Here is a 17269-nt window from a genome sequence, read left to right as displayed (position 1 = left end):
AAGCCACATCGTGTGTGGTTGTACCAAAAACTCATCCCACCATCAGCTTGTACTGCACAGATGCTCCAAATCACATGTTGGAATAGCAGGCAGGCATTGTGCATTGCTAAATTTGGGTAAAATAGGTGTTTTTTTGTTTGTTTACCTCTGAAATGCATTTCTGATCAAACACTGTGCTCAGGGCTGGGTGCAGCCCCGACCTGCCCAGGATGACACCACCTGTACTTTGGGCTCCCTTGTACAACCACTTTCCAAAGGACATGGCTGCGCTCGTGATGCACATAAGGATGCAGGGACTGCACTGATGGGAAAAACTTTGCTTCTCAATACCACGCTGGATCCGGGCTTGGGCTTCCCTTTGATCTCACAGCTCAGGGAGAGCAGGAGGAACTGCAGTTCCCAAGAAGAAATCACTACCTTGTTCAGGAGAAGCCAGGATCCCATTTGGTGCAGCAGCAGGCAGCTACCGACCAGCTGAGAGGTGCTATTGTGCTCCTTTCTGCATGCTGTGCACTGTAATGCCTCATTTCCAAGTAATGCTTCTATATCTGTGTGTAAGAGGACCAGAGGAATGCAAGAGGACCAAAGCATTTCTCTGGAAATGCTGCGTGCTTTTCATTTGCCCGTGTAAGGATGATCACACAGATAAAGGGGACAGGGGTGCTTTAATTAACCCCTCTCTGCTCTCTTCCCTCTCACAGGCTGCAGTTTTACAGCTTCGGAAAACAGCTTCTGATTGTTCAGTTTGCATCATTGGCCTTTGCTGAGCGAGGGGTCATTCCCTGAGATTTTAATTGCAGAGGAAAAGAGAGATAGTAGTGAGTGGGCTTGGGGCCAAAGGAACAACTGAGGATCCAGTGCTGCTCCTGTTTAAGTCATCCTGTGTTCCCTGTGATAGCAGCGGGGCACAACAGGCAGAAATTGTGTGGGAAAACAGGAGTCTTATGTATGCATATGCAAATCTACGCATATATGCTCTATATAAGTATATGTATGTGCAGATACATCCACTGTGCCTCCCTATCAGTGGACCTTATCAGTCTGCAGGAGTTCTGTCTCGATTCTGCAGAGCTTCACTCACCAGGCTTGCATCCTTTACAGCCAGGAGATGCTAAGAGCAGACCAAAGTCTGTATTTTTACTGCTGGCACACTTGCTAACGAGCTTCAAATATCAGCTTGTCAGGCTTTTTCAGTGAGATAATTTTATCAGTTAAGTGGAGCCGGAGTCTTGTGATGAGCACATTTCTGACCTAACTCGCGGTGTGCTTCGAGCTCAGTGCTGGGAGACTCAGTGGTGCCAAGGAGAGGCAGCTCTGTCACCTCTGCTTTGTGTCGCTGCTGTTTAATGCAGTCCAGTCCTACTAGTTTCAAGGAATGGCTTGTCTGCATTTTCTCTTTGCTGTCTCTTGTTGCAGAACTGGAATTATTTGCCCCACGGTTAAATCTCCTCTTGCCAGAGTCCAGTCTGCATTAAGCAATTGAGGCGTCCCGCTTCCAGCTCCTATTCCAAGCAAGTCAAAAGTCTTGAAACATCTACTGGGCTTAGGAAAGGTTGTTATGCTCATTAGCTCATGTGTTGGATGCAGCGGGCTGCAGACAGAAATGTTTTTTGTGGTGTGTTTTAACAGTAGCCCTCAGTGCAGACTCTGAACGTGTGATTTGCTGCACATCTGAAGTGACTCAAGCTGCATGTATTCCAAGGACCAAAGCCACAGCATGATTCAGAGCTGACTCTGCATTTTCTCTAAGCTGTGAGGTGTGGAAGAATACTTCCAGACAGGAATGCGATTGCAGCCCAGCACGCAGTTTAGCTTCAGATTAATCCTAAGCCTTCTTATTTCCAGATTCCTTGTTTGTTTAGGTCTTTTCCACGTTCCTTACTTTTGCAGTTTACAAAATAACGTATCCATCATTCACTTGGAGAATGCAGTGAGTACACAAAGATGAGATACAAGAAGCACAAGCAATGATTACAGTCAGCTGTAAAGGGAAGAAGCCAAGAAGGGTTGGCGGGGTCCTGCAGCCAGCCCAGTGCAGCAGCAATTCAGAATCACAGAATTCTACGTGCACCTTTCCCAGCGTGTGTGTGCTTGCTTTCTACTGCTGCACTGGAGCAAATGAGAGCTGAGCAGAAGTGTGGCAGCATGCCGTTGTGCTGCTTGCTGCAGACAAGTACTGCTGTTCCCCAGCTCTGAACCAGAAGCCAGCTGCACTCAGATCAGCCCGGTGTTACTGCAGCAGCCCTTCTTTTCATGGGGTCTCACAGCGTCTGTGTGTGCAGCACAGTGACCTCTGCTGCTGCAGAAGTCCAGCCAGTGCCTGCCATTTCCAGCACGACTCAGAGTGGATGATCAGAGTTGGTGAAATATGTGCTGAAGGTGGAGTTCTTCCCCTCTGAGCCTTCAGGTCCTCACTGTACTGCTGCTTCCTCGCTGCCCCGAGGCTCCATCCATCAGCATCTTGATGATCACAAAGGAAACGTGTCTGTAAAGATCTGACAAGGATGCTCAGATCGGGTGGTTCTCATACGTGGAGTGGACAAGTCGCAGCCTGCACGGTCCTTGCTCTAACCATGGGGATCTCCCAATTATCCCCCAAGGACAGCTGGGAGACCTCTGGGACACGCTGGTTGGAGGGCTCTTCTACCAGTGTAACTGCACTGCTTGATTGGAATTCCATCAGCCACAAAGGCAACTAACTTTGTGTTGATTTTGCTAATCAGTGAGGAGTACTGGACTCTAGTTAAAAAGAATTAAAGGGCTTACATTAGCTTTTCCTTTGAACTGATGGATATTCAGGATAAATGTCAGTAGTGAAAACAGAGAAGGTTCCCACCCCCTTCTACCTCTGCAAGCATTAACAAGTTCTTGTGGAATCGCATAAGGCAGAAGTCTTTGCTTTCAGCTCTCCACTTGGTTCTGCATTTTCAGGCTGCTATTGTCACTTAGGAACTGTTGTCACAGCTGATGCTAAACCTTGCAAATTTATAACGAAGTCATATAAAATAATTTAGAAAGATGGTACACAGAGTCTTAGACTGTGAATTAAATAATGTATTACACAAGTAAAAGTAAGCCAAAAATTAGAGAGTAACGTAACGTGACTTGCAGGCTCAGGTTTGAAAGACTTTCTTTTAGGCTCCCTTTATCCATCTAACCTAGTGTTTCAGTAATGAATATATGGGTTTTTTTCCTGTTCTCCTGATGGATAGCAGTTCTTGGTAATGAGCAGTACCCTGTTTCAGGAAGGCCCTGTCTCCAGAGAAGCTCTTAAGCACATGCATAATTTTAAGCATGCACAGAATCCCCACTGAAGCTGAGTGTGTGCTTACTGCTGAGGATGTGCTTAAGAGCCTCCCTAAACGAGGGCCTTGATGTACAATTTAGAAGAAAGACTATATGCTGCTCAGTAGTCAAAGCAATCCAATTTACATAAATATTTATTTCTTTTCCATTATATATCATTTTTATGCAGGTGCTTGTGGGATGGATAGACGTCAGAACACATACATAATGGAAAAAAGCTTCAAAGGTATGGTATCCAGTGCCTGCAGCCACCCTGGCAAAGAGTTTAAGAAGGGTGTCGTAGAAGAGGTGAGATAGGAGACCTGGGCGAGCGGCTGTGCAGAGGCAGGGAGGGACAGAGCAGTTACCCACAGCGTGTGCCCACGTGGCTGTCTGGGATCTGAGTTATGGATGTGAGTCTTTCCCAGGACGGGGGACTCCTGCCCTGGCAAAGCATCTTAGGAAACGAGGCGGGTTTGCTGCGGGAAAGGATGTGCCAGGTGGAGGGGATGCTCTTGTAGGACCAAGCAGCCATCCTATGGGGCTTCCTGGGGCAGTTGCTGCTGATGGTCTGGTGTGTTGGTCTGCTAGGTTGCAGCTCCATAAGGCTCTCAGCTGTCTAGAGAAACAGCTGACCCTGCTATTATGGCCTTTGCAGAGATTTATAGCAGAGCCTGAGAAAAGACCTCACTCAGTGCATTAACCAGTCACACTGGCACGAAGCAATTAATGGGCTCTGACTCTAGGGCTGTTCTAAAAAGGGATCATGTGTGAGTCATGTAGAAAGACCCAGTGACTTTAGATTTTGGTTGTCCTTCAGACTTGAATTCAAAATATTCAGCTGTGCATGAACTACAACACTTGGCACAGCATGGGCTGCAAGCACCTCCACTCCTGTCCTGCGCCTCAGGTTGGGTCCTGGCCTGGCTGCCTGATTCCAGTGCTGTCAGTTGGGCTCAGCCAGGCCCAGCTCATCGCTCCAAGGGGCTGAGCTGCCACAGGGCAAAGCCTGTATCTGCACTGACAGCAATGCTGCTGAATACAAAGCTGGTAAAGGCAGTGATGGACGCTGACACCAGGCCTGGGAGCACTGAGCGCCTTGTGGCTGCTCTCTATAACATAAGGCGATGTAATATTTGGTAGAATGGGGCTCTGCAATACACTGAAGGCAACCAATGCTCCATGGGCAAGTCTTTCTTGACAAAGCTAAATTTAAAATATTAAGAGAGTTATACATGTATATCCAGCTCAGTCCGCTCATTTCAGCTACTTCTGAAAAAAGGAAAATTTTTATAGCATAGTTAGTTGTTCTCTTTACATGGAACTATTAATTTCAAGTTTAGTTTAAACTAAATTACCATACTTAGAAGGTTAGAAAGGTGCTTTGAACAGTCAGACGTTCCACCTAAGGCACAGTGATGCAGAGGGGATGTATCCATGTGACAGAGGAAAGTACAGTGGGAGTGAGCTGTGAAATGCAATTTCTACTGTGACGTACTGTGTTTATTATCCAGGATCTGAGCAATTTTCTTTCCATGTCTGTCTCCTTAATGAATTCAGAACTCAGGACCAGAAGCCATGTCAGAAAGGCTGGTGGGCTCTTAGGGCAGCAGGGCAGGCATGGCGCGGTGCAGGGACCCCTCGGGGTAGCGAAGGGCTGGGAGCCACCGTGCCACCCCATGCCTGGTGCTGTGGTGTGACAGCAGCTGAGCTGTCGCTGCATTTTGAGAGCAGTTCCTTCCCTGTGTGTGGTGCCCAGTGCTACCATTTCCAGCTATTCTTTACAGCTGAGTCCTTTTCAATCATTTATTTATTTATTTTATCACGAATGCTGATGCACTGGTGGGATAATGTGACCTCAGGCACTGGCATTTTAAGGAAGTAAGTTCCCTTTGTGCGATTCCCAGTGGAACCCCAGCAGCTTGGATCACTGATGCATGCAGAGGCTCGGGGCATCACTTAGTGTGGGTTGTTTGCTTGTTGTATGGGAACACAACTGTGTCATGCTTGCCTGAAGCAGAGCAGAGCTCTCTCTGCGTTGCTGTCCTGACAGCAGTGAGGTTAGCCAGGGAAACAGCCATAAATGTGGTTGAATAGTAGGAGAGCGTGTTTTACTTGTGTACATAATATGTCCTTAGCACTTTGAACATGAAAGTAGGTATGAGGCTTGTCATTAGGATGCCAGAGGATATTCAGAGCAGAACAGAGTAAACCGGTCTATGGGAGGGACGTGTAGACGCTGAATCCCTGGTGATGAGAATAATTTCTCCTTGGAAGGTGTGTGATGGGTATGCAGGCAACCCAAAGGTGGGACCTCAAAGCCAAAGGAACCCTTTCCCCCGCAGCAGGCAGGGTGCTGAGCTGGGGATGGTGTGGGCACAGCAGTACCCGTGCACAGCCCAGGGCGGCTGGACTAGGGATGGCTCAGTACTTTTGAGACGAGTTAAATTAATTTGTGAAATGAAATCTGACAAGTGATGCCAGACTTTTTAATTATCCCCAAATTACCTCAATAACAAAGTAAGTCAGAGGCTGCCATATCCTTCAGAGTTAAATTCCTTGCAATCTTGTGCATAATGTCCTGTGGGCTAATGGCTCCCTGGTGTATAGCATGTTACCCAATGTGCTCTGGTGCTCTGTAAATTATATCATATCTGAGCAAAGGGCCTAATCCCTGGGCAGACACAAAACTCCCACTTACGTCAGTGGGCATCGGTTCGTGGCAGTGCTGCCTATGGGAAAAGGCAGATTTCAGGACTGCCCAAGTGATTGCAGCAAGCCCATGTGCTGTTTTGCTGGTCCCATCTGCGTGGAATGTAGCAGTGGTGTCAGTACTGCGGGGTCATTTCTGGCTCAGGAAGATAAAAGTAGGTAGCTGGATGGAAGCAGATCACATATCCAGGTTGAGTCCTGGTGGTGCCTGCACCAATGCCTTGGGGAGCTCGTGGGGACCAGAACATATAGTACAGGTATTTTTAGCCTAAAGATTTTCATTTCATTATAGAATTTGTTAGTCTTTGCTGTCTCCCCACTTTTGAACATTAGTGGGTCCTAGACTGCATGGCACCTTGATTTAAGTCATATATGTGTCAAAAGCTAGTAACCCTGAGATCATTCACACGCAAAAGCCTTTGGTCTTGCAGGGTTGCTTCATTGCTAAAAGGAGAGGTCAGGCTTTCACCAAACTGCCTTTACTGGGATCACATTGCTGGCCAAGCCCTGTGCCAGTGGCTGCGGGTTGCTGGGATGCACCAGGCTTGCTTTACTGTGAAGTGAAGGCATCATTAGATCTCATCCAGGCTGACGTCAGACAACAAGCTTCTAAATTGTAATTACTCCATAAACATTGCGCTGGTGCCGGGGCCTCTGCCAGCCCTCACATATGAGTCCAGCCGGGCTGCTTCCCTGACCCTGAGAGCTGAGGAGCCCAGAGATTGGTTTGTACTGCTGAAGCCAGAGGAGAGAAATGCAGAGGCTCACTGCAGGGCATGACCTGAGCCCTCTATTAAGGGAACCTGCTCAGCACCAGCCCCCATGGGGGCTGAGGGATACGTACAGACACAGCTCCAGGTCACACTGGTGATGCAAACTGGCAAGTGAGTTAACAGAATGGGGAGGAGAAGCACAGAGATGAGGTTTTTATAGGAGAAGCGATATCTTGTTGTCTGTCTATTTCTTAACCTGAATTTCTCTTTTTGTCTCCCATACTAGACAGCGGGGGCAACTGGGATTGCAGCTATTTTGCAAGTCCCGCTATTTCACCAGGAGTATTTCATATATACCAGGATCTGCCTTTGTACTGTAACCCAGCACAAGAAAATGCCTCATCTTTCATTGCATCGCTCTAATTCTAAATTAATGGCACTGCCCAGCAGGATGCACACAGCAGCAATGGCACGTTCTTAAATGTCAATGTTAAGACCTATTTATTCTCGGTTTTGTTTTTTCTTTTTTTTTATTATGTGAAGCAAGACTGGCACTGTACCTTGCAGCAGGCTGGCACACCCAGCCAGGGTCACCAACAGGGGACACCAGTGGTGCCACTGTGCACCAACCTTGCTCTCCCTGCTCCTCCATCCCCATCTCCTTCTTCCAGCCTAGGGAGAGAACCAGTAGATTACTACAGCAGTGGGGGGAAAAAAGAAAAAAAGCAACAGTGAGGTTCAGACGGAGGCTTATCCCACTGTGGAAACCCAAGTGTTCCCCACTACCAGGAGCTGCCTCCTTCCAGTCTTGCTGGCAGAAGAGAATACAAACAAACCAGGTTCTCCTAGTGCTGGAAAGCCCCAGGAACAGAGCTCTCAGGGGACACAGTGCATATGCTGCGCTGATGCAGTTCTACACCTGCTGGAAATGTCTTGCTTTCAAACAGATGGCATTTGATGTACCCAAAGCCCCTGGGACACAGCCGCTGATGGATCCAACCCACAGCTGCATGTGTGGGCTGCAGGTTACAGCAAACTCCTTAGGAATGGGAAAGGGAGGAAAAAGATTGCCACCAAAAATTAACTACTGCAGTAAATGACAACTAGAACCTTTCGCAGCAAAACCTTTGGTTTCGAGCAGGTTTTTATTTCTTTCCTGCTAAGAGAATTGTGGATGCAATGGTTTGGACGCACCCAGAGCACAGGCATTGGGTGTCTGTGCTGGATGCTTCAAGGATCTTCCTTCCCCATGCCCCTTTCTGCCCGCCCTGCCCCTCCTCCAGAGGCTGAGCTGCAGCCCACCCAAGGAAGCTAACAGTCCCACCCCCATCTTGTTTTGCAGATTATATGAAGGAATCTGTGTGCAGCTCCAGCACTTGTTCTCTGAACAGCAGTGAAAACCCATACGCCACCATTAAAGATCCCCCCATCTTAACATGCAAACACTCGGAGAGCAGCTACGTGGAAATGAAATCGCCTGGTCACAGGGACTCCCCATATTCAGAAATGCCCACTTCATCGACAGCCAACAAAAACATCTATGAAGTTGGTAAGTGGGAAGTGCTGCCTCTCGTCTGTTAGCAGTTGGGGTTTACCTTAGTGCTGCTGGATACTGCAACCACTTTCCCTTGCTTTCCCAGAGCCCACCATCAGCGTGGTCCAAGATGCCCGTGCCCGGAGTGCCAGTTACCTCCAAAGTCCATACGACCTGCCTAGGAACAGTCACATTCCTAGTCACTACGACCTCCTCCCTGTAAGGCACAGCCCAACGCACGGGCCATCTTGGGACAAGCAGTCTTAAAGGGATGGACTTCACTGTGCTGCAAACACAAACTCTGAGAAAGCAAAGAGAAGACAATCCTTTTCTGCACTGCAGTATGCTGACATGACTTTAGGCTGCAAGGACCTAACATAACTAAACATCAGCTTGGGCCAGCTGCTGCTGCATGATGTTATTTAAAAAGACTTTTTTTTATATGGATCACAAGAACTGATTAGAACCTTCTCCAGATGTCGCTGGAGTGCATCACCCCTGGAAGATGTCCACTTGCTCCAGGCAAAAGCTCTCTGCCATGTGTATTCTAACCCTGGCTTTGCTGTAAAATAAAACACAACACACTGAATAGGAGGACTTAGAGACTTGCATACATTTCTACCAATTGCATCAGAAAACCTTGTAACGTTAGGAACACTGGAATACAGTTTATATCTCTGTCATGGAAATGGACATTTTTCTGAATGAAAGTAGGAAAGCTGCTTGTTTCACTGTCTGGAAACCTCATTTACTGCCATCACCATGGGCATCCTGTGCAGGTCATGCTTGGTAATTAGAGCTCTGTTCATCTTCGTATTCAGTACCAGGGTACTGGAGTACAGGAATATCAACGTATTTTTAAATTGTAACACCTTGGCAAATGTCCAGTGATCTTTGTCAACGATTCAAGTTTAAGCAATGAGTCTCATGCCCAGCTTACTGCACTTTGACCAAGCTAGAAATATTTTGGTACAGCTATGCTTTAATTTTCCTTGTACACTTTCTTCATTAGATAAATGCACACCTTCACCTGCGTCCTGGGACACTGTGGGTTTGCACAGACCAACCCTGGTTCAGTTTGCTAACAGTAGGGTGCATTGGCTTCATCACTGGCAAACCCGGTCACCACGATGCACCTGGCAGCATGCCCTTCATTACACCCTTTAATTTGATGTGCATTACCATGTAGTGCAACTTTATCTGTTGATGATTTTACCTGACATGCCATTACATTGAGCTGAAAATGGGTTTCTTTTTTCAGCAGCTGTTTGTGAAACAATTATCAAGGGGTTGACCTATGGTAAAGCTTTGGACTAAGCCACCATGATTTTTTTTTTTGTAATCTTTATTGACCTAGAAAGTAGAATACTTGCCGTTAAGCAGTTCCTTGTAGATTTTGAGCATGAAGTAGTATTGATTCTAAGTATGTAATTTTACTAGGCAAACATGGAAGTAGCAAGTTGCCTTTTAAAGATTAAAAAAATTCTGTTGCACATTCACCAGTCTGATGGAAGCAGAAGAGAACCAAGCCAACACCAAGCTATTTGCTCTACACCTGACCACCAGTGGAGGCTGCTGACCTAGGGGACTGGTATGAGGACCCTGCTACCATGGAGACAGCAGCTCAGAGCCAGCTCCATGTGACAGCAGGCATCGAGCACCTCAGGTAGGGCAGCACCATACCTCACAGCACCTCGGCAGCAGCCAGGATGGCAGGGCCAGCTCTGAACCCCTACGTGCAATCCAAGAGATCCAGACAGCGGAGCTGAGCCCAGAGATCCCCCCAGGCTTGCAGAAGAGCAGACTTTCATGTTTCAGGATAACTCCAAAGTATTTACATGAATGCTGCATGTGTGCATGGGGGCAATGACTGATCAGCAATAGTAGTTTTATTTTCCAGGAAAGCCTTATATGAAATGTAATTAGGCACTTATTTTGTAGGGCCAGGAGGGGTATATTTTGCATACACGAATGGAAAGACTTACCTCAGAAATACCAAGAGAAATGCAGTTTGATGAGGAATCCTCTGGTTAAAGACCTACCTTGCCATCTAGCACAAGCAGTCTCAGCTGCCAGCCTGACCAGGGTCTGTGTGTGTTGCCGTCAACATTGAGATGAGAGAGCAGAGATGAGGCTCAGATTTTTGGGTTTGTTTTTTTTTTCAAAGCTGGATTTTCAATCCAAATGCAACAATGTGCATAAAGCTTAACAGGAAAAAAAAAAAACGAAAAAAAAAAACAACAAAGGAAGTACCTTGTTGTATATTATTAGCATTAGCTTAGAAAATAGGCACCAAAATGGCAATACTTTTTTAAGGCAAGACAGATTTGTAATATATTTGTTCACTGTGCAAAGGTATTCTACCTTGTACAAAATAAATCAAATTTCTCTCAATATGTCTTTCTCAAACTTACTCACTGACAGACTAAAACTCCCAGCCCATGCTCAGGTTGAGCGCTCCATGCGACAGTGCTGGTTACAGAGGGGCTCACCATGTCTTCATGGAAAACCTCACAGGCACCTTGCAAGCCAGAAGCTGTTTTTCTGTTGCAGGACTTCTCAAAAAACATAATGACACAATTCAGACTGAAATTTTGAGCTTGCTTTGAGTAAAGCCCAGCTTTAAAACGAATGGTAGCAGGCATGATAGCATCTTTTGTACAACTCTTCCTGTAGCTCCTGTCTGCAGCAGCTGAACCTTAGCAGGTCTGAGCAAGACCTCAGTGAGACAGAAACAAGGTGATGACAGCTCCACGTCTCTCTGCTGTTTACACAATGCCTCTCAGCCGTGTCCCAATGGCACGCAGTGACGTCAGCAGGTTGCAGTGCTTTTGGTGGGCACAGGAGGACACAGGCCAGCAGTGACCCCAGGACCAGGCAAACCACAGCAATCTCAGCATCTGACTGTTCCCGAGGAGCCAATCAATAAATCACAAGCACGAATTTGCAGCAGAAACACCTTTGGAATTGATGACGCCGGGGCAATGCAGCAGACAGCTACATAATGAAGCCTTTTCAATATTTGTGCTTTCATATTTCTAAAGATCCTGTTAACTGAAGCCCAGCATGTAATCCTCTTATTTGACAAACCACACTCAATAAGCTATTTAAGTCTGGAAACTCATCAGGTTTGAACTGATGAAATAAGTAATTCCAGCTTAATAAAAATGTCTTTACATCAGAACAATGCCACGTACTTTCTGCTCCAGTGTCAGAACTTCGACTGCCATCACACAGGAACCACAGATTCCCACCAAACAGCTTCAGAATTGTTAAGGTCAGGACTTTCAGATATGTAAATGAGAGCAAAAGCTCTTGGTGAGAAAATCCAATTTTGCAGCATTATTCAGGAGATCCCACAAACTCAACTCAGACAGCTCATTTCAGGGCTCAAAAGCTGTATCTATTATGATCAGTCACCTCCTATTAGCAGAGAAGAGACGCTTCAGCACAGAAGGAACACCAATTACAGCAGAGATGATTAACCAGCAGCTGAGTGGGAACAATACCATTAGGTCAGCATCCAAACCAATGCTTTGCACTGCCTCTCCAGAAGTTCCCTGAGAGGTTTCTCCTGAGCCCAGCCATGTCTCACAGCTCAGGACCAGCCACAGTCCTGCAGCTGTTAGGAAAAGGTATTACCAAAGCATAGGACAGCAGGCAAAGGCTTTAATAGCTAAGAAGTTACAGCCCCGTACACGTACCATGTGATTTTGCTGTAGAAGGCAGAATAGCTTGCGAAGGCACTACAAACTATTGCATGAAAATTCTGGATTCCCTATTGCAGCAGTTCATAATTACAAAATCAGTTTTTGCAAGGCTTTTCTGTCTAAGGCCTGTTTTGTGATTACTGCTTGTAAAGTCCTGATGAAAATAAGAGTTTTTACATTGCCTAAGAGCACACAGCCATTGCACAGCTGCCCAGGACCACAACGCAATGCTACTTGTCACACAGTGGAGGAGGAAGTGCGTGCCCACACTGACTCTGCATGGGGCAGAGCTGGGGCTTGCATTCCAGCAGACTCTGCTGCATTCAGATTTACTGCAGAAGGAAGCTTCTTGCATAAAACCATAAGAAATCCAAGCCTGACGTGACAGCTGAATCAGGCTGTTGGCTAAGTGAATCAGAAAAGGAAGCAAAGAGAAACTCACCCTGCATTTCCAGCTGGCAGATTTATGGCTTGGCTGCCACAGTAATGAATGTAATTGTAAAATACCCTGCTGCCTGGCCACAGTGCTCTGCAAACAGAAAAGAGAGGATGGTCCCTATTTTATACCTTCTCCTGACTCTGGCAATACCAAGGCCCTAAAGGCTGGTTCATATAGAAGGATTCAATGCTGCCACGTGCTCTTGGCACGACTTCCAAAACTCAAGGGCTCAGCAGGCTGGCTCCTACAGCACCACTCCTTCAGCAGAAGGCAACAAGGTGGGATCAAACAGTTGAAGTAATTTGCTGTAGAAGGCAGCAGTCTGTCATTCCACAGGATTTTCTTACTGGTTGTAATGTGGAAAAAATGAGGTTTGTAAAAGCTATTCAGGGATTTGACAAGAAAGAGTCCTCATTTTTCACACCATAAAAGCTTTCCAAAGCAGACGAATTGCCATGAACTGCATCGGCCCCTAAAAGCTGCAGACCTGGTCCCAGTAGGTGGCCCTTTCAGTTCCTCTACTGGAAGTACTTCCACTTTGGTTCTCCTCCCATTTCCAAGAAATTTACTAGCAAGTAAAAACATTAAAGTCAAATCCCTCTTCTCCCAAGAAGTGCACCCAACACCATACTGAGTTGTCCCCTGTAATTCTTTATTAGAATCATGGATGAATATATTTTAAATCAATCTAAAAAAATAATGAATCAAGTTACAGTACATGCATAAAATACAAAGTAATTTACAAACAGATCAAAATAGCATCTTCAGAACTAATATTAGGAGGAGAAATGGACTTAAGAAAAAAAAAAAGTAGACCAACTACAGCAATGCCTTCCGTGTGCCTTACACATCATGAGCACCGCAAGACAGAAAGGTTGGGTAAGAAATGCAGCTGGTAGTGCCTACCCAAATCCAGATGTTCTAAGTGGGTCATATCAGAGTTTGAGAAATGTTCCCTACAGACAATTACTTCCTCTAATTGTACAGATAACCGCTGGCATTTATACAAACAGTTCTTTTAAATCCAGTAGAAATTCAGTGCTGAGAGCCCCCACATCTCCACATTACAGGCATGGCTGGGAATAGCACGTACTGTATGATATGCAGTGGTTTCAGAATACAGCAACAGAAGGCACAGTTCATGTATCCCTGAACTAATTGAACAGATGAGTTGTGCTGAGTGACAATCACTGAATGAATGCATCCAATAACTACTCCAGATGTTTTTTGTTACAGAACATGTACCAAACCACTGGAATCGTTTAGAAATACTGGATGAAATAGAACTGAAGACTAAGACCAGGTTGTAGCAGTTGCTGATCAACTCAAGCATCTGAATATCTTAGTATGTGTGGCATGTACTGATATGTGATAGGCAATATGTGACAACATCCTTCAAGTCTGTGCATCATGAAAGAAAAAAGGCATCCTCAAGCCCTGACAGCACTGGTACTGCGGCGGCTGAGCCTCGGGCAGCACAAAAACACACTGCATGTTCCAGTGACCCTCAGTGAGGCACACTGCTTCTCCCTCCTTCATGAAGGCAGCTCACGTGAGTCCCACCAGCACCCGCAGCAGCCCTGCCTGCATCGCAGCCCCCTGCAGCAGGTGCCAAACCACAAAAGCTCATTCACCGGTAGCAAGAACCCTGCTGCTTGTTTGTGAGAAATTCTCATCCCCCACCTCCCTCAGAATATTCTATAGCAAGATCTCCTCTTGACAATCTGAAGATGTAGCCAAAGACATTTAACTTTACATTAAAATTGCACTTCAGAGCAACAGGCGTTCCATCAAGCTTTAGATGCAGTATACAACACCTTAAGACAAAGACAGATTATCCTGCCCAGAGATATTCTCCTAGTTAACCCAACAATAATTGTTTTGCAAGGAGCAGAATTACATCTTCGAGTGCTCACTAAATGTGTCTGTGTTCTGACTAGCGGGCATCACGCTGCAAAGAGATCAGTTCAGCTCCAAACAATTTACTGAACCAAAACTGACAAGTCAGCGTTGGGAAAATACTGCAGCCACATAGAAGCAATAGATTATAAAACACAGAAATCAAAATGTTTAAGACATGGAGAAATTCAGAAGGAATAAGCAGTAACTGAACACAAGAAAGTAACCACAAGAATTACAAATATATTTAAATCTTGGACCTGGGGAATATACACAGCCTTTTAGGAAAGAATGAATAATTCTTATATATTCTGACAGCACTGCATCTTTGGTTTGTTTTCAGTGGTCGGAGGGACATGAATGGGAACCACGTTGTTGCTTGGAGACATATCATTCTCACGTCTGTCGGACATTTGCTTCTGGGAAACAATACGATAGATCTCTGGAAGATGAGAAAGAGCCCATCGTTACGTGCATGCAGAGCAACATCAGAAAGCAAACATCTGGGGAAGCCAAGAATTGCAGAGAGCAAAGATTTCCCATACTTTGCAATGATAAGCACAGCAGCTTTCACAAGTAGTTCAATGAGATCTTCTGTATTTATAAATTAAAACAGAAACCATCTTTGCAAAACACATTTCTTTCACAATTGCTTTACCAAAAGCAATTAAAAAAATAGTTCCTGACTCTCAGTAAAGGTGCAGAATCTACCATGTATGCCATCAATTCCTTCTGATTGTTCTGAGAGCCACGAGAACAGTGTGTTAGTGCAGATCAGCTTCAGGACTTCAGAGAAGACTGACTACAGACAAAGAAATCCCAGCAGAAGTCAGAGAGCACAGGTTAAACTGCTCTGCCTTTCCTACCTCCGCCAGGTGCACATAACTGAAAGCTCTGCCAAGTTCCTGGGATTTGTCTGTGGCCAACAGTACCTGCTGTACACACACTGAGAGTAGGTACAAAGGTATTCCCTTCAGCATGCATAGAGAAGTGTGACATGTAGCACTTCACCCAGGAAGGAAATAAAGGACACCAGAAATAGAACACTGGGAACTCACTTGCAAATTCAAGTTTTAAACCACTGAAAAAAATAAATAAATACCTGCTAAGCCTGATTAACAAAACAATTAAAAGTGTTCCACCTTCAGCAAAAAGCCTACCCTGAAATGACAACATCACATCTGCTTTACACAACAGAACAGTGTGCTGGCACCAAGCACACAGCACTACCCACATCATTTGCATGCTGCAGCACGGCCTGCTGGGGCACTCTGGATAAGCTCAGGTCACACAAGAAGAGGTGTCTGCAGAGCAGAGCAGAACACTGCTCACAAGTAACTTGGGTGAAACACAACAAAGGTTCGAAATCTTTTGTAGGTCCCTGGAAAACGATGGTCCAAGCACCTCGTCTGACCCCAGACCAAAACACATCTTTCCCACCAAAGATTCATCATTACTGAGTAGCCTTTGTTCAGAATTTAATGAGCTGCTGCTTAGTGCACATCCTGACATCATTTCAGTACTGGAAACTGAGTAACCTCATGTAGAGAAGTCCTATCTGCTGCCAAGGACTGGTCACACAGCTCTGAGCCTGCTTTTATGATGAGAACTGATGGCATTGAGGAGCTAAAAAGGGTTCCTGATAAACAAGGCCTACAAACCTTGCCCTTGATGCAACAAGCTTGCGTTGATTGAAGCTGCCAACACAAACACAGGCTGAGTGCCCCCCAGGAAGAGCAAGAGCAGGGCTGCACACATCCATGTAACTGCTGACCAAGTAGTAATTTCTCACAGATACTGTGCTGTATCTACTGTCTGTAGAAGGAACTTTAGCCTTTGCAAGCTGCACTGTAAAAGAATCTATTTCTTGAGCCTCTAAAGTGAGGGCTCAAACTCAGATAGGGATAGACTGCTCAGAAAGCTGGACCATACATGCATTCAGTTAGGATCAGGTCATTGATGCAACCAAATAAACTGTAGACACAAAGCAGGATTTTCTGATTTCACCAGTTGTGAAGTTCTCTATTCTTTCCATGACATATGAACAACTTCACAAGTTTGAGGAAAACGTACAACAACAGACCTTTAAAGCCATCTGCAAGCCCACATGGGGATCTGTAAATAAAGACCAGCTTTGCCCCATGGCAGGCCAGACAGTAATGCTCAGCACAGGGCACACACCTGCAGATATACCCTCCACCTGCAGAGGTGGAGGGAGCACAGCTGGAAGAGATCTGCACTGCATTCTTCAGGACAAGTTCTCTGCTCCATATATCTGCTCAAACACTTAGAAGCAGCAATTGTTTTCCATGGAAGTTCCTGAATAAGTTCATACTGTTGTCTAACATGAGCCGTCACACAATTCCTCCACCCCTACCCATATGCAATGTCCTCTGCATAACACCCTCATCTCAAAGCACTCAAACATCTTCAGGGTTGTTTAACAGTCTTAAAAATAACAGTGCTGATTTTTTGCTGATAAGGGTCTCTCTGTTCTCAGTTCCAACTGATCTTCACTCCCTGCCCTGCTAGAACATCTAGCAGCAGTGCTGCTCGAATCAACTTGTAGCAGCTCCACTTCTGCTCACTGCCACTTCTTCCTCCTCTGCTGTGCAAACCTTTGTGCAGACACAGGATACTGCTCTAGATCAAAGTGTAAATGGTTAAAAACGACTTTGCCCTACACTACAGCTGCACTCCTTCACCACACATAGTTGTGTTGGTGTGATGGAGAAGGTGGGAACAGCTTAAACCTGCTCTTCCTGCAGCAAAATGCCCAGAGGCAAAGCCTACACTGAAACTGGTCTGTACTGAGGAATGCCCAGCTAATGAAGATATGTACTTTTTAATGAAGACACTACACTTTATGCTCTGCTCAGTAACTGAATGAGACCTTATTAAGAACACATTCAGCAGAATGCTTCTCTGCGTAATTGGTAACCATGTGAGACAGGCCTTGTGCTATAAGAGCTGGGGA

At 45.7% G+C, this 17269-nt stretch overlaps 2 protein-coding genes across 4 annotated transcripts in view; one reads left to right on the top strand and one right to left on the bottom strand.

The window, feature by feature from the left end:
- MEGF11 (multiple EGF like domains 11) overlaps positions 1-10638 on the top strand; it is a 192604-nt gene extending 181966 nt beyond the window's left edge. For 2 of the 3 annotated variants that reach the window (XM_031555353.1, XM_031555352.1), the window contains 3 exons: positions 3476-3532; positions 8053-8259; positions 8351-10638. In XM_031555353.1, the coding sequence (XP_031411213.1) occupies positions 3476-3532; positions 8053-8259; positions 8351-8511 (425 nt within the window). In that variant the 3' untranslated portion in view covers positions 8512-10638. The other variant, XM_031555354.1, reaches the window with a different exon arrangement.
- A 2386-nt stretch (positions 10639-13024) lies between these two features.
- The window catches only part of RAB11A (RAB11A, member RAS oncogene family), a gene marked incomplete at its 5' end in the record, with an annotated part of 9302 nt that continues 5057 nt past the window's right edge, over positions 13025-17269 (bottom strand). The window contains one exon of the mRNA XM_010717657.2: positions 13025-14734. Within this exon, the coding sequence (XP_010715959.1) occupies positions 14595-14734 (140 nt within the window). The remainder of the gene's footprint in view (positions 14735-17269) is intronic.

This window comes from Meleagris gallopavo, chromosome 12 (assembly GCF_000146605.3).
Source record: "Meleagris gallopavo isolate NT-WF06-2002-E0010 breed Aviagen turkey brand Nicholas breeding stock chromosome 12, Turkey_5.1, whole genome shotgun sequence".
Classification (NCBI taxonomy): Eukaryota; Metazoa; Chordata; class Aves; order Galliformes; family Phasianidae; genus Meleagris; species Meleagris gallopavo.
Note: the sequence above shows the minus strand (reverse complement) of the source record. Positions and strands in the feature narration are given on the sequence as shown.